The 22,785-nt window shown below is 40.6% G+C and overlaps 1 protein-coding gene and 1 long non-coding RNA gene across 16 annotated transcripts in view; one reads left to right on the top strand and one right to left on the bottom strand.

The window, feature by feature from the left end:
- Window positions 1-22,785, top strand: part of znf385d (zinc finger protein 385D) — a 107,491-nt gene that overhangs the window by 65,070 nt on the left and 19,636 nt on the right. For 14 of the 15 annotated variants that reach the window (XM_086039214.1, XM_086039208.1, XM_086039216.1 and 11 more), the window contains one exon: window positions 4,710-4,858. In XM_086039214.1, the coding sequence (XP_085895340.1) occupies window positions 4,717-4,858 (142 nt within the window). In that variant the 5' untranslated portion in view covers window positions 4,710-4,716. Of the gene's footprint in view, window positions 1-4,709; window positions 4,859-14,076; window positions 14,168-22,785 lie in introns of those variants that run through there. The other variant, XM_086039217.1, reaches the window with a different exon arrangement.
- LOC147143345 (uncharacterized) lies at window positions 8,670-13,917 on the bottom strand. The gene is made up of 3 exons (XR_015087968.1): window positions 13,805-13,917; window positions 9,564-9,662; window positions 8,670-9,352 (listed from the first exon to the last, which is right to left on the bottom strand). It is a non-coding gene; the product is annotated as an uncharacterized LOC147143345 (long non-coding RNA).

The following is a 22,785-nucleotide window of genomic DNA, read 5'->3' as shown; positions in this document are numbered from 1 at the left end:
ATTTATCTTTTTTCCTCGCTCATTAATGGTTTGGACCGTTTATTATAGCTTCAGTAGAAAAGAAACTACACTTAGAGCATAAAGATATACTGAGTCATTTGTACTGAGCAGGTTAAAGTAATACCATACTTTGTTAGAATTATGTCTAGTTATACTGTAGTATGTATACAGTATCGCTATTATCACATTACTGGATCTATCTGTAACTATCGTCATATACGTTTTGACGTATACGTTTCTACTTTGGAGTACTTTAGTTAAGACATCGATGTAGCCGTAGGGCGTCCCTCCGCCAATGCTATCAGTTGTGACATGCATTCCCGTTATGCTTATGAGCGATACCTTACATGCGGGCATGCAATTGTTTCTCATGTCCTCATGATTCGTTATCATACTTATAGAAGTCTCAGCTGCTCCATTTGTGCTGTTTAAAGGTATATCCAGGCACGTCTCCAGAATTTGTTTTCATCCGGGGCTAAAGGGATGCTTGACCGGTACATGGGGGGCTGAGAATATAATTTCTGAATATATTTTACAATATCAAATAAAATGTTGGAGGCTTAACTGAGGCTACACAGATGAACCTAGCTAGCCTCAGTACAGCGCCATCACTGGTTTTGTCAATACTCTTAACATCGGTGCTAATTGCCATTAGCATGGCATGTCTACGGTGTTTCACATCACTGTATCTTAGCATATTTACTTTTGATTGTCTTTGTTTTACGGTATGTGTCAGCTTTAGAGTAAACTGCAACTGGGAGTGAGGGATAAACATCTTGGAGCAAGCAGCTTAGGCCTCTGCATTGTTCGCTACCTGTCAAACTGCGTACATCCACTCTTGAAAAAAAAAATAGTACTAAAAAGATGGGGTACATATTTGTTTAGGACTAAATTGTCTTTGTCGTTTATGATTAGGCATTTGTTATGTTAGTTGAAGACGAAATTGTCATTGATGTTTATAAAAACATAATACACTAACCTCATAGATACCTCTTTGGCCCATATGCAGTTAAGTACTGATGGCGACTGTGTCACTTTTTGGCCTCATCTCTTACTCCCCCTCCTCCTCATTCTCACAGCTTTTTTCTTTTCACGACGTTTGCTTTTATTTACTCTCGACTGAAATGCCGCCACCGTGGCTTTCCTTGGCCTGTAATTGATGCGACGTGCTGGCCGTCGTCAAAGCCACTCCGCTTCTCTGTTTTTCATTAGGGCTCCGACGGGCTCCTTTAATTCCGTCAAGTTCTGGACGGCCTCCACGGTTTTATCAGCCTTCTCTTCTCTGATCCTGGCACATCATAGCAAATCTCGTGCTGTTTCCAATTAGCCGTTTATAAAAACTTCAGCTGGCATGACCGACGCGGCGCAAATGTGCTCGCTCGTGACATTTGGATCATCTGATAGGACACAGGTGGTCATCCGAGGCCGCCGACTCACAATTGTATATTTTTCTATCCTTTTTGGCCTTTTGGTCCACACGCAAAGATTCGGTTTTGGAGTCGCCCAGAGCGGAATTTATGGAAAACTGCGGCTGGAATCAAGACGAAACTGACTGTGTTGACAGGAAAATCTGCTTTTGGATGTTGGCTTTCCTACTTTTGCATGATGTCACGCCTGTTAAGCGAAAATAAAAAAAGACAAGTAATTGTATTTAGCTCAATTTAGAGAATATGTTACTAACCAAAACAGCAGCACTCAGCATTTCGACACCCAGATGAATTAGTGTGTTCTCTTGTTGAATAATGTACATTGTTCATCTATCGTATCACAATCTATATGGGTTTTGTTGAATATTTACTTTTCAAATAAATAGTGCTTAATTGTACCGTTCAATGACAGTAAAATCTAAATAAATTTAAATTTGAGAAATTATCTCATTCGAAGAACTGTGAGAGCGAGAGAGTCTGATTGGCTGAAAGCTATCGAATAAATACGACTACAATGTTAGGTGCATTCGGGACTAAATTGTCTTTGTTTCGTAAACGTGAAGACTTCACGATGTCTTTGATGTTAAGAAAACATGGAAGTGAATTGAATACTCTAAACTGTCTTTGAAGTTTTTGTAATCCGCGATAGATTATATGTGGGCTAAATTGTCAAAATGTTTTAAAAACACCCACATTAGGTTCAAAAACATGTATATTTGACGGATTTCAGTCTTTTATGTCCTCATAAATCTTAATTGAAAACTTTATGCTACGATATGATTTTTTTTTTAAAGTCTTCAATGCTTTCAAAGTCATGTACGATACGTTTCTCGACGATTAAATTGTCTTTAGTGTTTACGCAAAACAATTTTCTAGGCTGGCTGAAGATATTTACAACATAAGATACATTAGCTACACCGTCGAAGACTTCACTACGCCTTTACTTTAACTCAATAAGTGGCCGGGGTGTGAATAATTAGGATCGTAGCGATCTATACGGTCGTACGTTATAACCCTAAATAACCTTCATTGTTCCTTGGTGGGAATGGCCTATTCAAGCACGTTGGATATGAATATCATTCCCACCTCATCACTTTCGTTTCTATTTTAATGTTTAAAAACGAGCTGCTGGTATGTGATTAAAACTGGCCTGGAAAGTCGTTAATTACATGCAAAGCATTTTGTGTTTGCAAGAACATGTGAATGAGATTCATCTCTAGGGGGGGAGAAACCCTGTCTGATTTTGGATGTTGAGCGCTCGCCCGTTGCCAACTTTTCATTTAAAGCAGATGTGTGGCTCGTAACTTTGCGAATGTAGGGAATAAACACAACATGCATACGTCATTCAAAACATGTTTAATGTGTGGAGCCTTGTTGTTTTCGATAGAAGACAATTTAGTCAATACAGCAATAATTTTTTTGGACAATCTTTATCACTTAAAGGTGACTGAAATGCTTAAAATGAAACATTTAGCGCTCACCCTCCATGCTGGTCAGCAGCGTGACAGCCGTGCAAGGATTTAAGAGCATTAATAAAGCCATGAAGCTAATGGACATGTTGGAATGAAACCATGGAAGATTTTTTACTCCCACGTCAGAGCTGCCTGATAAAATTACTAATGTCCCCAAAGTGAGATATCTGTGCTCCCATACAAAAAAAAAAGCATTGAGCATCATAGGAAGCACAGAGCAGGGGTTCTCAATCTTTTCAAGTCCAGGGACACCAATCGCAGAAAGAACTCGTCTTAAAAAATAATAAGAAAAAAGTAATACCAATTTTGATAAACAATTATTTAAAAAGGAAGTTAAGTAAAAAATATATATTTTTTCAATTATATGTTCTATGTGCCCCCACTAGTCTAAACAGATATTCTGATTAATATCATGTTAGTGGAATGAGAATTAACCGGATTAATCCACCCGTTTTCATCCATGAAGTATGCAGGACATTTGATAATTCTACTGCCACCTGCTGTCGACAGAAATTGACGTCAAAGAGCCCTCGGCTCACATTGCGAACGATACGTGACCAAAGCCACAATACAGGCGAGTTAGTAGAAAGTGTGTGTCACGTTTGTGAGAAAGGATGATGCAGTTGATGGAGTGAATGGGGAACGCCATGTAAAAAAAAGCCACAGAGGTTCAACTATAACCATTTGATGAGTCAGTGTCGCTAATGTCACGTTTCTTGTATTTGTATAAATCATTATCTTGCCATCAAAAGCCCTTTCTCAATATTGTTTTTGGTTGCTTAATAGTTTGAGGAGTCACAAAAGCAAGAAAAAATGTCATCAATGTCACGAAAAAATGGAAAAAGATTAAAATAAAATCTTCTCTGGTGAAAGAAGAGAATCTACTCTTCCTTTTGTGAAGTCCGTTCGCAGAACACACATTTCTGCGGGTCTGTTTACCCCTAACAAGGTCAAGGAGGTCAATTACTGTCAAATAAGGTTTTTTTTTACAGGAGTGGGTGGAGAAATGTCAACTCTAGTTTGATCATTAATTGGGAAAGTAAAAAAAAACAAAACAGCTGCAGCCAGCAGGCAGCATCATTGGGTCCCTTTCGGATGAGCTCACCGTGTACCAAAAGAATGTGGACGCTTGTGAACATGGCGGCTCTCTGGAAATTCGACTATTACAAGCAGCTTGTGACTGATCAAAAGTGTTTGTCACGTTAAATCTACTACAGTCAAATAGTGTCACAAAAGAGAGAAAAGATGACGTAGATTATTTCAAGGCAGAAGTACAAGTGATGATGTAATGTACGCACAGACACACGATACATTCAGACGCACACACACGACTAAATATTACTATTACTAAATAGCATTGTTTGTTTGCATGCCAATAGTTTGTAAAGTTTTTCAAATGTAAAATTGTTACACTGGTGATATTTGTAAATATATTATTTTGCCGTCAAAAGCACATTTTTCAGATGAGGCGCCACTAAAGCAAAAAATTATTAGAAAAGTCACTGCTGTGCACAAAATACAAATAATGCAAAAAAAAATTGTGACGTAAATCTAATCTTTCATTTGATTGTTTCTGTGTTTACATAAAACAGTATATTGCGTGAGCCTTGAAAGATTAATCAGAATTCTCTAAATTAGCTGGCACTCAACAGATTTCCTTTAAAAAAAAAATGGCTGGCATTGGTGCTTCAATCAATCACAACTCTGCAATAGTAATACTGTCTGTGTCATTTGTGTTTCCATAAGCAAATGGGAAAAATGGCCTAGAGTGTCTATTTTAAGTGTTTGCTTCCCCCCCCCCCCCCCACAGGTAACACATGTCACAACGGCCTGGTGCCCCCCGTGGCCCGGTCCGCCTTGCCGTCTGTTCACAGTGTTCTGGGCGTCAAGCACTTTCTCCCCTTCCCATTGGAGAACAACGCCTCGGCTGCCGTCAACCTTTTCCCAGGATTCAATGCTGTGAGTGTCAACCTTGCTGTTTTTTTGTTGTTGTTGTTTTTTTTTGCTGTTGTCGGTGGACGTCATGCCAAAAGCAAGCGGGAAGGTCTGGGATGTTTGTGCAAGCGTCATGTTTTGGGAGACTTTTCTCCAGTTGTCACTAGTCAGATACTAAATTGTGTTAAGGAAAAAAAAAATCATCTCAGTTTTGGGAGAATTCTAATCGTTTTTGAAAGCGTATGTTTGTGTTCATGGCAAACACGTAGGTTAGGTTTACTAGATTTTCTGTAGTTTCTGAAATCTGATTGGACTAGAAAATCTAACATCGACAAACACATGGAAGCGTCAAGAGAAATGCTTTGAAAGGATGAGAATAGACTGTTGGGGAAAAACTTCAAAACAATTTCATGGAACAAATACGAGAATTGAATCTTATAGATGTAGGTTAGTGCTCACTGTTGCTTTAAAAGATGGCCATTGCATTACCAGGCACACATTGTTGCTATTTTCTTTGTCTCTTAATGAGAAAGTGATTTTTTTTTGGTGTTCACATTCTTGATGTGGGCTCGCACACAAATTAGCGGAGAGACAATGTGGAACTCTTCAACCTCGTCGTGAAGCTCTCAACCGCCTTCCCCATGGCCTTATATTGCCACTTCCTTCCACCGCTTCCTCTTTTTCCCAGCTGCGCGCCAAACATCAAACCCTCTGTCCTCCGAATTCAAAAGAAACCGACTCCCGGGTTTTGATGCGGCTTTTATCCGTTCCGCTTCTTTGTTTCACGGCCGCGATCGCAACGTTTCGATGACGCTGGCGATTTCCACTGCGCTCATATTTCCCCGTAATGACTTTCAAAAGGGAAATCAATAGATTTGTAAGCGTGTTCATGTGAAGTACTGCCCGAAGTCTCATGCACGATACCGTTACGGTAATATTGATGCTATCATTTCATATAGCAAGAAAGACATGTAAGCTACAGTATATCCCAATACATCTATATGACTTAGTGTATCTTTTATACATGGTCGAAAAAGGTATCAAAAATGAAATATATGAACCGTACGAATTTTGCATGTATGCACGTATTTTGTCCATATTTGAAATTGCATTTTTGTCATGCATTTGTTTGGGGAGTGCGTAGTCCTATGTGGCCCCCTAGTAGCACTGATGAAAAATTGTGGCCCCCTCCAGCATTTAAGTTGCCCGTCCCCGATTTAGATTATTCAACCCTCTCACGAATAAATATCCTCAGATTTCTGTAGTCTCCCATGAAAGCAGACTGATTATCTTTGTATTCAGTCAAAATAAGACATTTGCAAACATCTGCTTTTACTTTGGAAAACAATGACTGACACATTTTACTTTTTTCTGAGATATTACAGACCAAACCGATAACTGAATTATAATCCATTTACATTTGTGCATTATCTGCACTGTTTTTGTTACATAATGTCCTGTTTTTGAATGAAGGGATAAAATTCGAATGCCTTTTAATCTGATTCCTCGATTAATTGGAAAAATAATTGATTAGAATAGTTTGAAGTTGCAGCTCTAGTGAATTTAACCAGTTAGCAAACTCCTTTACGTTGTAGCAAAGTGTCATTTCTGTCTTTACTGTTTTCCCATGAAAAGATAAAAGAAAGTATTTACACAACTGTGAGCAGTGTATTCCGATTCTTGAGATTCAGTTCTGTATTTTGGTGCCTAACCCCTTGAGTGTAATGTGCAAACACTCTATTTTATAGACAAGAGAAGTGAAATGTATTCCCATTTGTTATGGCAACCGTGCCTGTATCAAATGGCTTCTTTTTCCCGTGCATTTAAAATTCATGTTTGTAAAACATGGGAAAGTGCCAGCCCGCTTTGCATATTTCTCAGGTGAGGAGCTTTTTTGTTTGAAGCCGAGAGGGAACACGTAAGCTTTAACGAGGAGATGACTCGCGCTTGGCAGCCAGATCCTCAGAAATCATCTCCAACATAAATCGTCAGAAAAAGCAACGCGAAGAGCCACACGCATACATTTGCGTCTCCAAAATCTGTAAATTAGCATCGAAATTCATCGCTTGCCTTTGCTTTTATGATCCCCCCCCTTTACACCCCCCCCCCCCCACCACCACCACGCTCCAAAGGAAATATTCACCCAGAAAAGTTAACAACTCTGGAAGGCATCTTGTCTGCACTGGCCCGGCGTAGTGACGTCTCTGACATTCTTTTGTCAAAGCTCTTTTTATTTACGACTTATGGCTTACAACTCGGTTATGAGTTATGCGCGGCGGACACTTTCGGCCCCTGCCGCTTCCACTCATCACGTCGAGGAGCTCTCGTAGGGGTGAAAAAAAAAAATGAATCGTCTGCCAAACACTGCTGTAATGTGTGGTGACCATAGTGACTAGTTTATTATACATTCAAAGCGAATAATAATGTTTTCCCACACTCAAGCAGTTGTTTTTGTTTAGTAAGCTTCACCAAATTCACATTATCCTGTCAGTCAAGCTATCAATCGCAGGACTGACATTTATCAGGACTTACCTGTTTATTGCGGGAGATACGTTACAGACCCTAAAATATGCGCTATACAGACCATATGAAAAAAAAACTTTTGAAATAGATTGACCTTGACCAAAATACTTGAACACATTTAAATGTATAAAACACACTTAAGCTTCCATATCAGGCTGCTAGCTTAATGCTAACATACTTATGTCATAGTTGGGCTAACAGAAATGACCATAGATGTAGCAGTAATTAAAAATATTTAGGCAAATGGTAGCGTTTAAATGTTTAGTGGCAAGGGGAGCGGGCCATGGCGCGAATTGCAAAAATCTACAAGTAACTGACTACCCCTAAAAAGGATAAAAATTTCCTAGAGGTGCAATTTCCTACATGGTGGCAAAGCATTGTTTTTATTTCTAAATGAAGCTCCTCAACTCACTTCAACGTAGTTTCTTGACACCAAGATTTCACAACATGGTGGCAAAGCATTAGTTTTGTCAAAATGACACTACTCAACTCGTTTCTTCACAGTTCCTTGGCACCAAGGTGGTGGCAAAGCACTACTTTTGTCTTACTGAAGCGCCTTGATTCACCTCAGCATTGGTCCTTGGTACCAAAATGCCACTTGATTATGGCAAAGCACTAATTCTGTCTAAATGATGCTTGTCAATTCACTTCAACATACTGTACCTCCTTGGCCCACAAGTGAAATATTTGTCACCTTATCACGCCTTCTCTCTCTGATTGGTTGTTCTTTCTCGGGGGTAGTGGTTCCTCAGAAATCAAATTCAAGGTACAAGATGAGCCAGAAAGTGATCATTTACGAATTGCAACTGTCAGATTGATACGGACAGTTTTAACCGGTTTGACAAAAATAGTTTTTTTTTTTTTTGAGAACTGTAAACTCATTTAAGTGCAGGAGATGTATCAGTACTCCTCGTACCTGACTCCTTTTTTTGACACGAGTACCTGCACTACCACATTGCGTACTTTTGCCAAAGCTGCAGTGAGGTAACTGGCAGTGGGGTTTGGCCGGCCACGTGGATGCTGTTGTTGGGGAGCAAAAAGAAGAACAAAAAAGCGCAGTGAAGATTGCAATAAGATGCCAGCTCACAATGGATGAAATCATAGAGGAGGGAACAGCTCGCGTGGAATTGAACCTTTTTGGAGTGGAATGAAAGGGAAACTTGAAGTGAGGGCAGCAGCTTAACACATGAAGTGTGTGTTTGCGTGTGTGTGTGTGTGTGTGTGTGTGTGTGAGTGTACAAGTCTCTGGAGGCCTGAAAATAAGATCTGTCTGGTCCGCGGCCGACATTTGTCTTAGAGAAACAATACCAAGTCCATTTCCCCCTGCAGAGTAATCAGGAGTGTGATTTATTGATTGTGCACGCTGGGAAATTGCTTTGTAGTGGCACACGCTCACATAGACACACTTAGACACGCACACGCGGATGCCTCCATCATCGTCAATTTGGGGCGTGGACCCGCACTCACTTAGTGAACGTTAGCGTTTCTGCTCAATGGTGGTGACAGACGTGTTTTTTTTCAAGTAACTTAGTGTGTCATAATAGTGATGGGATAATCATCGTCAGGATTTTGATCGATATTTGTAGGATTTTGGCCGTCTAAAATGTCTGATTTAGTCACAGCATTTTACAATTATTATGATTATTTTTTTTAAAGAGCTTTTGCAGGCCGATCCGCCTCTGATTTTAAACGGGCTTCGTCAGCGATTCCAACTGCAAACTTCAACAGCACCACCCCCCATATCAATAGCACCCACAAATGAAAATAATTACAGTAAGTGAACACGAAATTCTCATTTCAGAAGTAATCCATATTGTGCACCCAAACATTTTTCTGTCTATAAGCAGACTAAATGAAGGAGCCCAAAACATCTCTCCTCCTGTCATTACCCCGAATGCACTGCTGGGAAATTTCTCGTCTGTCGAAATTGTCAAGCTCCTCCTGGTGAACGTGGCACACAGCAACAACAACAAGGTTGGCTCCAATTGTCTCCCGCTGTAAAAAAAGAAAGACATGTTTGCTCAGCAATAAAAACAACATGTGTGACGGATATTTTTAAAGTTCTGTATTTCATTTCAGCCAGTGTTGAGTACATGCCATGAGACCTAGCTAGCTAAGTCGAAATAAAGTAGGCTACAAATGTTTGCGGGGATAAAAACTTTTTTTTTCTTGTTACATTGAGCAGACCAGTGTGAGAGTGACTCACCTCAACTCAATGACGGTGTGTTCAAGTTCCACTGAGAGTGGTAATTTAGAGCTCTCAACACCACAGCGAAGGAGTTGCGTGCTCCCAGCGCTTCCCAGCCTTACCAACATACAGAGAAACATGTCGTGGTAACGTGAGTAAAAAATTCAGTCAACCTTGATCGGGGTCATCTTGAAAGTGGGGGGGAAGTCTACGCAACCCCCCCCCCCCCCACGTCAACAATATCATCTGCGCCCATACCTAACTCTCAGTATACATCCTGTCTTTGCATGTAAGTTGCCTTAACTTGTCGTACTTCTGTGTTGGCTGATCTCAAATTCAAAGCCATGCACTGCTGCCACCTCCTGGCATCTGTTTGTTATTACAGTTACGTAGAAGCTCAAATTTCACAGACAAGCCGGGCGAATATATTCATTGATGGCAGTTTGGATTACTGTTAACAAATATCAATGTCTATTCAGTAATGTAATGTAATATAGTGAATGAGAATAAAGACGTACGGCGTGAGATGTGGAAACAGTCGGCTTACACAGCCAACGTTCAGGACAAGCCCAAAAATACTGCAAAGCTTGCAAAGCGTGATCTACAGAGTGACTAAACAGCTCGCAGATTTGAAAGAGCGCCAGACAGGTTATCAAATATGACGCATTTAAACGACTCACCTTCAAACGGAGGTCAAACAAGCGTGAAATATTTTGTGACAAGCAAACTTGGTCGCATTTGAGGAGGCAATTAATCAGTAGTGTTGTTTGTTGATGAGCGGATTTTTGCGGTTCGGCTTCCTGGCAGATCGTAAATGTCATCTCCAGGGTCTAAAGCGGGATATTTACAACAACGTGCCCGGACAAGCACCGCACTTTGAGAATGAAGCACCAGTTAGAACTCAGGAATATTCACAAACTTTTACACTTGCCAATTACTCCTAATCCACTTTGTACCGCCTTATATGGTGTTTAGGCTGTTTGTTAGTGCTCTCCAGATATGTAGTGAGTACAGTATATAGGTTAATCCCTCTAAAGTGCCCTCAATGTATCCCACAATGCATCTTGAAACGTGGTGAACAACTGATGGTCACGAGAAAAGCAATGTAACTATTTTTCATTCAGAAATGTTTGGAATCATCCCCTACTTCCTTAACACTGTATAGGGATTTTTACAGGACTTCATTTGAGTGAACTGCATAATCCAAGTGAACGACGTAGTCCCGGACTCTGAATAAGGGTTCCTCCCAAAATTCGATAGAAGACGAGCAGGCATCTTGAAGCCATTAAGGCTATCAACAAACTCGTGACTTTATCTGCGGGTCGCCCAGGCGACTGATCCCAAAACTCGCCGGTTGGAGAGCTCGTAAATCTCGGGGAGCACTAAAGTTCAAATGATTTTCACTTTTTATTTTTTCGCTTTTTTTTCAGTTTTCTGGTCTCCATGGCGACGACGACATTTTCCATGCTAAACTTTAACCTTAATCGCATTCCAACGGACAACCAGAGGCGAGGCATCAAGCTTTGAAAGCAAAGTGCCAAACTTGCTTTACGATCTGCTACACGCTCTCCTGGTTTCTCAAAGAGTCGTCTTATCTCGAGTTTTGGGACAACCAGATGCGCGACATGCGTGTTTTGGGATCTCCTCGAAAAGACGTCAGAGTAGAATGTGGATGAAGCGCAAAAGATGACTTGAAAGACAAATATGGTGAACGTCTGTTTAGCGCAGGGTTCCAAACACACCCTTGAGAGACAATATTGAAATGAAATGTAGTTTTAGCCCTCTTATACACTTGAAACACATTTCAAGTTATTAAAATACACAAAAAGACAATTTATAAATCAGTGGTTCTCAACTGTCATCAAGTCAAGTCAAGTCACAATTCATACAAGAAAAGAAATTGCTGTTTATTTGTTATTCCCAGTTGAAGTTGACTGTAAAACTGACTCATAAAAAAAAAAATAGCATCAAACATTGTATATTTAAACACCAACATGTTCAACCAAACCATACTATCACATTTTGTCTAACGGAAGTCCGCTAGCTTGATGCTAACAGACATGCTAACGGAAATTAGCATCGATGTTGTGGTCATTATAAACCGCCAAACAACTGCAATTAACACACACGGAGCAGCAAAACACACCAACGGAGCATAGAGAAAGCCTCACAGACATATCGCGATTAATACTGGAGGTTATTGGAGGTCAGGTTTCTCCCCGTCTTCTACTTCTGCCCTTAATTACTCTGCATGTGTTCCATTGGAGCCTGCCTAGCATGTTGTGGCGCCACCTGGTACTACACTGAATCTGCACAACTCTAAATTTAGACTTGTCTGTTTAGCCTGATGTAAAAAAACAAAAACAAAAACAGTCACGAACCACGATACATATTTTTTTTTCAATATGAACCTCTTGTGTTTCGGAAGCCACCTGATGACGATGTGGCAACAGGTGCGACCACAGATGGGCAACAGAGAATTCCCACTCACGCAACCTTTGATCTTTTTTTTTTTTTTTTCCTGTCACTGTGTGAACTCTTCGGGCTCCAAGATTCCAGTCAGATGTTTACGGGCTGGGAGGGGGGAAAAAAAAAAAAAAGGAGTCCGCTCTGTTGTTTTGGTGTGGTGCTCTGAGCAGAGATCTGGTGTCATTCAGTGGACACCCTGCTCAGGATTAGGGTATCAAGCAGGAATGTGGCAGTGACGATTCAGTGAAAACATGTGAGTCTTGTAAAGACCTCAAAGGGAGTTCAACATGCACTTGTGTCTTGAGGATTATTACCAAGGCGAGATGAAAAAACTCAGCGGTGCCTTGACATACGAGTTTCAATCTTCCTTAATAGAGCTCGTGACTCAAGTTATTCATATATCAAATCGGTTTTCCTCATTGAAATCAATCGTAATGCCATTCATCTGTTTCAGCCACCCCAAAAAACAGCACGTAAGACAGTTTTCTGAATGCAGGACGAGGCATCAAGGCAAGACCCACGATCGGGAGGAATCTCCAAAAAGAATTTATTTTCCAACAACATTTTTCAATTTATTTTAAAACAAAAAGGCAAACAAGGAATGCAGAACAAGGTTATTACGCTTAGCAATAACTAACGAAATCATTGAAATTAAAATTGAAAACATATTTTTGGAATAGAAATGAAAATGCTTTAAAAAACAACTAATTCAAACTATATTTTACTTTAAAAAAACGAAGTGAATCTAACTGTAATTATAGCAAAAATGTACTTTAATGTCATTTAATATCATATGTAAGCTTTCAGGTTTATTTTAAATGTATTTATTTCGCTATTGTTGTATGTCGGTACGGCCAAACAGTCGTTTAAGAGTTGTAGTTTACTTGACTTTGTTACCCAATATTTAGTGACATTTTTTTTTTAATTTTGCACCTGACAAATACACCATATAATCACTGTCCTGTGAAAAACACTTATGTCCATTTTTTGTTCAATTTTCTTATTTTTATTTGATTGGTGTTTCTAATACAATATATTAAAATAAAACTACTAAAACTGAGAAAAACCTAGCTGAAACAAAGCATTAAGAAAATAAAATAAATAAAAACTAACAAACCTTGTTTAAAAACTAATTCATACCAACACAATTTAAGAAAGAACAGTCAAAACAAAATAAGAAGTAATTATAATCCATCCATCCATTATCTGAATCGCCAATCCTCAAGAGGGTCGCGGGCGTGAATTATACTTTATTACATTTCTTGCACGGTTGTTCAATGTGTGCCTTTAGTTAGGAATAAATAGTTTCTGCGTCAACCACCTCTTTTATTTTACAATTCACAATAGTTTTATCTGATATTGTTTGTTGTAATACAGCTGAATTTACTACTTGAGCTTAGCTAGCTTGAAAAAGAATTGCCTAGTAAATCGCAATCGCGGGGGGTAAAAAAAAAAAAAATCGCAATTACATTATTGTTCAAAATCCTTCGGCCCAATTTAAAACCCTAACAAAGCTTGGGGCTGGAATTTGAAATGCCAGCCCTCGTTTGGAACCCTAACACAGGCTTGAAGCTGTAGTTTGGCTATAAATATCCCACTTGAAACTCTAAAGATGACATTTACTATCACACGGAAACCGCAAAGTATACAACGCGCTTCGCCGTAACATGTACGTTTAGCCGCGAAAGAGTGAGAACTCTGGCGTGCGTGAAGCGAAGCTAATGAAATTTATCTGGGCGCGCGACCAATATCCCTTCAGGGATGAATAAAATGCAATCTCGCTCACTCACCTCAAACTTGTACACACTTTCAATTGTGGTTTGGAAGCTTTGTGTGTGCAACGTGTGGACTCAGCACAGGTGGCAGAAGGACTCGCGCTCTGTGCTACGAAATACAAGTGCAGTTACTTGTGTGTGTGTGTGTGGGGGGGGGGGGATAAGGAATGAAGCACAAAGACTTCAGAGGGAGTGACAGACTGGCCCAAGATGGTTATTTTGATGAGGCCCCCGCGGCGGGGGCGGGGTCGGCAGTAAATCATTTCTTACGAGGCCTGCAGTTAAAAGGGACGCAGCCGGCGGTCCGGTCGTGACGACGCGTAACGACTGGCCTCGCAAAAATGCGGCTAGTTATGTAGCGACGGGAGGCTAATTAAGGTACGGTGATTGATGCACTTGAAGCCTGTGATTAATTTGCATAGAAGCAAATTACACTTTCAAAGTGAGCTTTCAAACAGGGTCTCAAGCAAAGGTTGGGGTTTCAAGTTAGGGTGTCAAGCTGTATGTTGGGGTTTTGAGCCAGGATTAGCCTTTCAACTCAGGGTTAGTGTTTCAAAGAGTCTAGATGCAGGATTAGGTTTTTGGTTTCAAGATAATTTAGGGTTTCAGGCAAGGATTAGGGTTTTAAACTAGGGCCCAATCGATTCCGATATTTGGCAGACTAATACTCCAATGACCGATTAATTGGCCGATTGATTTTTTTTTTAATTATAATGAATAAAATAACTTATTTGTTGGTATCTAATGCTTACAAAAATGAAGATATGAATTACAGGCAGATCATTTGATTGTTTTGCAATACTTTGTGCTTTAATATTTGTTCAACTTTACAACAGAGACAAAAACAGGCAAGAATTATCTTAGTCTTATTTTGTAATATGTTAATGTATAAAAAATGAATAAATACAATAACAAGGAATGCATCTTTATATAGCGCTTTCGCACCAGATGCAGTTTTAACAAAGCGCTGTACAGAACATTTAACATCAAAATACATACAAAAATTTCGATCTAAAAAAAAAACGATTAATTGTCCGGAGCCTTGTTTAAACCCGGGGTGAGTGTTTCAAAGTAGAATCAGGATTTCAAATCAGTCTTTCCAGTCAGTCTTGGGGTTGCAAAGTGTTCAAAGTATGTGTTGGGGTTTTTAGGGTGTCAAAGTAGGGTTTCTGTACAGAACATTTAACATAAAAATACATACAAAAATGTCGATTTAAAAAAAACGACTAATTGTCCGGAGCCTTGTTTAAACCCGGGGTGAGTGTTTCAAAGTAGAATCAGGATTTCAAATCAGTCTTTCAAGTCAGTCTAGGGGTTGCAAAGTGTTCAAAGTATGTGTTGGGGTTTTTAGGGTGTCAAAGTAGGGTTTCAAAGCAAAATTATGGTTGCAAACGAGGATTTCTAACAAAGGTCAGTTTAGTTGTGTTTTGTAGTTATTTCGAGTTTATTCTTCAGTTATTTAAAGTTATGGTTAGGGTTTCAACCTAGTGTTTTAAGCCTGTGTTCAAGCCAGAGTTTTGAAGATGAAATCCGTGACTATTTTTTGTTTGTTTTAGGGCCGAACATTAAACTGTTTTGACTTGAAAGCTGTGCCTATGAAAGAGCAAATCAAAGAGTTATTGTTCATTGTGTGAAAAGATACACAAGGACTCAATTGAAAGTAGATTATCATCATTTATTGTGTGAACTTTTAGCATTGTTGCCTTCTCAAGATCAATAATGTATTAAAGTCCTGGCCTAGCCAATGTGAAGTTTTTGCAGCCGTAAAATTTTATTTCACTTGATTTATTTTGTTCCTCCCATGAAAGTAGATGGAGTAAAATACAAAATAATCTCACACAAATGGATAATGGATTAAAACATTTGAATCAACACTTTCAGTAATTGGGTAGGAGCAATAAGGATATTGTAATTCTTATTCATGCGTGAACCTTAACTTCATTGCTAGTCTGTTACGTCATTTAGTTACTTAGTTACTCCTCAGGTTAGTCAACTTTATTACTGTAAAAATACTAAATGTAAAATGGATGCCAAGATATCAGGTCTTTTTTCTTCATGTTCATCTTTTGTTTGTTCAAGGACATGCCCCCCCCCCCTCCCCCTTTCCACCCCGCTCATTACCGCGTTTGATATTCATGATGGAATATTACAGCAAGATAGATGGTTTAATCTGGTTTTTTATTGAACGCTGTCAGTGGCGAGACACCCCCATCCTTCGTCTTCCCCCGCGAGGAGAGCCGCCCCGGCTGGCCTCCTGATAGTATGATAGATTAGAAATTACCCTAAAAGGGAATTTTGCCCCCCCAAAAAAAATAAATAAATAAAAAAAACGATCGAAGTCCATCCAGCGGACCAACAGATGAGGATTTATAAACCTTGCCTGACGTTGCACTTTAGCAGCAAACACTCTCGTAAACTCCAAGTTGAGGTTTTACACACTGCACTTGCACATTTGTTTTCCTTTTTTAAAATTTTGCTGATGGACATCAGCAATGTCCTGTTTTTTAATATTGGGATGGGTTTTTTTTTTTTGAATATTCGATTCATGGATTAATCGACAAACGAATCGACAGATTAATCGATTTATAAAATAATCGTTTGTCGCAGCCCTATTTGGGCTAATAATTTTGACCCAACGGATTGTCTTGAAGGTTGGATTTGAACGGACTAAAGAGCTTGTATCAACATTATCAAGACTTGGTTCATGTTTCAGACAAAAGTTTGCTGTTCAATCCTGGGTTATGCTTTCAAAATTGGGTTAAAAATCTGGGTTGGTGTTTCAAGCAAAAGTTTGGACTCAAGCAAGGATTGAAGTTTCAAATATGTCTTTCAAGTCTGGTTCTGCAGAGGGGTTCAAAGTAAGGTTTCAAGCTACGGTTAGGTTTTCAAACAAATGTTAGAGTTTCAAATTTTAGGATTCAGGTTTCACTCCTGGGTTAGGGACTCAAATTGGACTTTCAAAACTGGGTTTGAGTTTCAAGTGAGGGGTCAATTTGATTTGAATTCTTTTTACCAGGTGTTGCAGTGGGGTTTCAAGTCAGGATTAAGGTTTGAAGTTAGGGTTTCAAATCCTGCAATAGGGTGTCAAGAAAAGTGTTTGTCAAACTTTGATGCGGGTTCCTGGCAAATGGTTTTGGTTTCAAGGCAGGAATTGGGTTTCAAATTAGGATTTCAAACCTGGGTAGGGTTTTAAACAAATGTTGGATATCTGTTCGTCCCTTTTGTGTGTGGTTGAATTCACTGAAATCGACTGCCTCGTTGTAGTCGGAGCGCACGCCGCCGATTCGGGACTCGCGGCCCACAATTGCGTCCTGATTTCTTCCCTTGCTTTCAGTGTGCTTTCCGAATATTGTCGTAAGTGGGCCGACTCGGGAGGTGCCGAGCTCGTGCGTTATCTCGCCGCCGTCAGGTCACGCAGTCAACGTGATTTACCGTCCGCGCCAGAAGCCAAAGTCATGTCAGCTTGAAAGCCAACAATAGCCCAGAGCAGCCGCTGTTCGGCCCAGGGAGGAGGACCAGGTGCGGACGGAGCTTTCGCTGCTCCGGGCCGGGTTCAGGCTTCAAATCGGAGTTGCAAGTCACGGTTAGGGTTTTAAGACAGGGTTGGGGTTTCAAACTGGAGAATAAGGGTTGAAAGTCAGCATTGGGGTGTTACGATAAGGTTTCAAATCTGGGTTAGAGTTTCAGTCTAGGATTAGGGTTTCAAATTAGGGTTTCAAGACAGGATTAGGGGTTGAATCATGGGTTTAAGTCTGTGCTAGGGTTTCAACACAAGGGTTTATGTCAGAATTAGCTTTTCAAATTTGGGTTTCAGCCAGGGTTAAGGTTTCAAATTGGAGTTTTAAACCAGATTTAGTGGTTCACAATCGGCTTTCAAATCAGGTTCAGTGTTTCAAATTAGGGTTTCAAGATAGGGTCCTGGTTTAAAAAAAACCTCATTGTTTCAAATTAGACTTTCAAGCCAGGGTTAGGGTTTCAAACTCAGGTTTCAAGAAAGGGTTCTGGTTTCAAGCAAGTGTCATTGTTTCAAATTGTGGTTTTCAAGCCACGGTTTAGGTTTCAGGCATGGCTTCGAGATTCACTCTTATCCACAAATAGGGTGTCAAGCAAAGATTAGGTATGAAGTAGAAGCCGGTGTTTCAGATCAGGTTTTCAAGACAAGGTTAGGGTTTCAAGCCGGTGTTAGGTTTTCCAAAGGAGGAATCCAAGTTGTGTCAACATAAAAACTGAACGGCAAGAGAATGCGAGTGCTGCGTTTTATCCGCGGGAGGACCAGCTGCTCGTCCCTGTTCCCATCTTTCATCTGGCTCCGGGTTCGGGGGGGACAGCCGCGGCCAAACGCCTGCAAGCAAACATTCGTCATCGTGCATGGACGCGAGTGAAGGGGAGGGAGGGAGGGGGAACAAAAGCGGGAGGAGGGACAACACTCGTACCTGCTGGAAGGCGGCGGAGTTTTGGGGGCAAACAAATCAAAGCATGGACAACAAATCGGAATCCATTTAGCTCTACATTTAGTGGTTTGTTTTTAGCATGTTTTCGTTGGTCAGGTAGGGTTGAGAGAAAGGATTCGCCTTTCAAAGTGGAGTTTGAAACCTTTGTTTTCTAACCAAGGTCTGAGGTTAGGGTTGCAAGCCATGGTTAGGGTTTTGAGTCTGGGTGAGATCTTTAAAATAGGCTTTCACGACTAGGTTATAGTTTTAAACAGAGATTAGGGTTGCAAGCCTGGGTTAGGGTTTCAATGTAGGGTGTTACGGTTTCAACGTAGGTTGTTTCAAATAAAGACTAGGGTTGCGAGTCTGGCTTAATGTTTCAAAATGGAGTTTCAGTCCTGGGTTAGAATTTCAAACTGGGGTTTAAAGTCTAGGTTAGGGTTTCAAATGAGGGTTTTAAGCCTGTGTTAGGGTTTCAAATTGTGGTTTCAGTCTGGGTTAGGGTTTCAAACAAATATTAGATTTTCAAGCTTGGGTTAGGGTTTCAAAATGGATTTTAAGGCCTGAGTTAGTGTTTTAAATTGGAATTTCAAGCCAAATTTGGATTTCATACCCGGGGTAGGGTTTCAAGACAGGGGTAAGGTGTCAGGTTAGGGTTCCAAGACAACATTAGGGTTTCACGATAGGGTTTCAAGACAGTTGGGTTTCCAGCCATGGTTTAGTCATTGAACACACAAACCGTCAAAGTCAATCTCGATCAACAAGAGCAGAACTCAAATACTCTTCGTTTGTTTCCTGTGCTTTGAGATTTTATTGATCGCTGGCAGTTCAGCCGTAAATGTCACATCATTGATTTGAAAAGATCACCGCCCGTCTTCGTCTTTTCTGGCGGCCCCCGTGCGGAAAAGTCAGACGTCGTCGTCACTGTCGTGTTTTCCCGCCACCTTTCTCCCACCGTGGCGGACAGGTTGTCACATGACGTGCGCCAAATGAGCTCGACGTGCACATTCCGCCGTCGTCTCCCGCCTGACTACGCGAGCCCAGGGAAAGACATTTCTTGACTGTCACTTGACTGCCTTTTGTTACATTCTCAGTTTGTATGTGTTGCTGCACATTGTGTGTTCAATTAGCCATTGTGTGAAGGTTTACAATACCGTATCGATGCAAATTTTTTTCTATTTTTATTCATAATTATAGCGAATCATATCTCATTGCAACTGTAGTGAACTGTGTCAAATACTGATCGCAATTGGAGTGAATCGTATCTACTGTATCGTAATCGGAGTGCATTGTGTCTACCGTATCATAATTGAAGCGAAATCGAATCTACTGATTTGTAATCCGAGTGAATCGTTTCTACTTCATCGCAATTACACTTTGCAATTGGATCGAATTACGTTTCATCTGAATTGCAGTGTATTGCGTCATAATTGGAGCGAATCGTATCTGCCGCATTGTAAGTGGAGTAAATGGTTTCGACCGCATCGGAATTAGAGTGAAACACATCGCATCATAACTGAAATTAATTGTATCAAATACCGATGGCAATTGGAGCGAATCGTATGTACTGATTTGCAATCTGAGTGAATTATTTCTACAAAATTTGAGTGAATTACATTGCATCATAATTGCAGTGTATCACATTGTAATTGGAAAAATCGGATCTACTGCATCATAATCGGAGCGATTCGCATCCACTGCATTGTAATTGGAGTAAATTGTTTTTACTGCATCATACTTTTTTTACTGCATATCATTGCAACCAAAGTGAATTGTATCCAGTACTAATCGTAATTGAAGCGAATCGTATCTACTCATTTGTAATCTGATTGAATTATTTCTACTGCATCGTAATTACGCTTTGCAACTGGAGTGAATTACATTTTTAAAATAAATACAATGTATTGCATTGAAATCGGAGCGAATCGTATCTACCGCATTGTAACTGGAGTAAATCGTTTCGACTGCATCGTAATTAAAATAAAACATCTCATCGCAACCGGAGTGAATTTTGTGTCGCAATTGCAGTGTATCGCATCTTAATTGGGCTGAATCGCATCTACGGCATTTTATTCGGATCTACCGCTTCGTCATTGCAGAGCGTCACATCCGCTTTGTCATTTCAGTCAACTCGTTCTACTGCATCACAAATATATTGAAACATTTATTTTCAACTGGGCTGAATTATATAAGATTGTGTTGAATTTGCGAGTGAATCATATCTCATCGCAACTGCAGTGAATTGCATGCTTTTCACTTTGTAACTGCAGTGCAACATAATTGGGGCCAAAAATAGCGACTGAATCATATGGAATGATCGAATGGGAACGGATCACATCGTAATGGGAGTATATCAAAGTGTAATTGACGTAAACGGTATCATTTTGTAGCCATCGCTGAAGCGGCGTGAATGACATCGCATCCCGAGCGCCGCGTTGTGCCGCGGGCATGCGCGGACGTATCCAGCTCATCGGGACGATTGAGAGCCGTGAGTGGGACGCCGACGTAGCTCTTGCTTGAGCGCGGCGTCCCAACCCGCAGGAAGTGATTGTGCACACGCTGCAGAGAAGCGAGCATGATGGCATGGCGTCGGAAGCGCGTGGGCGGCGGCATTACGCGAGCTCGCCGGCGCCGCTTCATTTCGTCCCAGCTTTTCGCTAACGAGCGGGCGAGCCCCGCGTGCCGCTCGGTGGGTGGGCGAACACCCGAGATCCCTGAATGCACTGTCGGGATTAGGGTGTTAAGACAGGGTTGGGTTTTCAAGACCAGGTTAGGTGTTTAAGCAGGGGGTAATGTTTTTAGTGGGGATGTTCAATACCACTTTTTGTCAGAGCAACACCAGTACGAGTATTCACTCTTCAGTACTCACCGATACCAGTACTAAGTACCGATACCACAAGTGCTTATGAAACATACAATTTCAATTTACATCCTTAGCATCATTAGCATCCTTCTCAAGTATCCAATAACTTGAAATAAGGGTTAGTTTCCTTAGTTTTTACTGTGGCTAGGGTTAGGGTTTCGAAGCAGGATTATGGTTTTAAACTACAGTTTCAAAATAAGGTTTCCAGCCAGGGTCAGAGTTTCAAGTCAGGATTAGGGTGTTTCAAACAAGAGTTTGATAGTGTTTTGGTTAGGATTTCAAGCAAGGGTATGTATTTCAAATTAGGGTGTCAAGAAAGGGTAAGTACTATAAAGTAACATTTCAGGCTCCAAATTAAGGTAATGGGCTTCAAGTTAAGGTTTCCCTGACAGGGTTAATGTTTCAAATTATAAATTCACAAATTAAAAATTCAAATTAGGGTCGCAAGTCTTGGCTTGGGTTTGAAGAAAGGATTAACATTTTTTAAGTGGGGTTTTTAGCTAGGGTTAGTGTTTTAAAACAGGAATAGGGTTTCAAACTAGAGTTTTAAATCAGGATAAGGGTATCAAACTAGTATTTCAAGACAGGGTTATGGTGTCAAAGTAGCATTTGAAAACAGGGATTATATTTCAAAGTAGGACTTCAAGCCAGGATTAGGGCTTTAAACTAGAGTTCCAAAGTGATGGTTTAGGTGTCAAAGTAGGGTTTCAAACCAGGATTAGAGTTTAACATTAGAATAAATTGGGGTACCAAGCCTGGGTTAAGGCTTTGAGCACAAATGTGCATTTTCAAGTAGGGTTTTTAGATAGGTTTCGGGTTTCTGGTAAGGATTAGGGTTCAAATTGTGATTTCAAGACAGGGTTAGGGTTTCAAGACAGGATTGAGGTGTTCAATTTGACCACTTAGACAGGGTTTTGAACATCAAGAATTAAAAAAAAAAAAATTGGAATACCGGTCCATAAATCTTCATCAAGAATATTCAAAATCAATCACCGCCAGGGAATTTAAACATCAGCAAAGATTGACAGGTTGTCATCATTTGAAGGATGAAGGATGTTTCCCCGAGTCGGTCCTGATGCTGCACTTTCGAAAAGAGTGGAAAAAAAAAAAAACTATTTAAAAAAAAAAAAAAAAAACATGTACGCAGGCCAGCGCGTGTTTCTAACAGCAGGTCATCCTGCTCTGTCACAGCCCAGATGTTTCTCACTGGCGCTGCCTTTCCACAGCTCCGCTTTCCCAGCATGCCGAGCTGCCAGCGCACGCCGCCAACTCCATGTGTCATCACGCTCACACACGCTCGCACACACACACAGCGGCGGCCCTCCCCGCCCCTCCCCTCGCAAAGTTTTGGGCGAGAGCTGCAAGTCTGAAGCCTCGTTGACGTGAGCACAAGCTGGTCTTCGCCGGTGAATAATGCCGCACGCAAATGCGACGGCAACTACCGTCGGTTTGATGGCAAAAAATATTGCCGTTTCACAGCGTTGCGGTTACAGCGGTTAAATGTATCATCTTGAAGTACTTGGGTGAATATCTTTTTTCCAATAAACGCTCACCGTTGTGAACGTCAAGAGAAAATCTATAAATCAAATCAGAATGTAGTACAACGTGCCTCTTGCATTCTCATAGGAAGTGGCAACTTCAACCCAAACATATTTTTTTTCAAAAATATGTTCTACGCAAGCCCACTAGTTGAAACAAGGCGT

Source organism: Filicampus tigris, chromosome 8 (assembly GCF_054856515.1).
Source record: "Filicampus tigris isolate MCC_2025a chromosome 8, RoL_Ftig_1.0, whole genome shotgun sequence".
Lineage (NCBI taxonomy): Eukaryota > Metazoa > Chordata > Actinopteri > Syngnathiformes > Syngnathidae > Filicampus > Filicampus tigris.
Note: the sequence above shows the minus strand (reverse complement) of the source record. Positions and strands in the feature narration are given on the sequence as shown.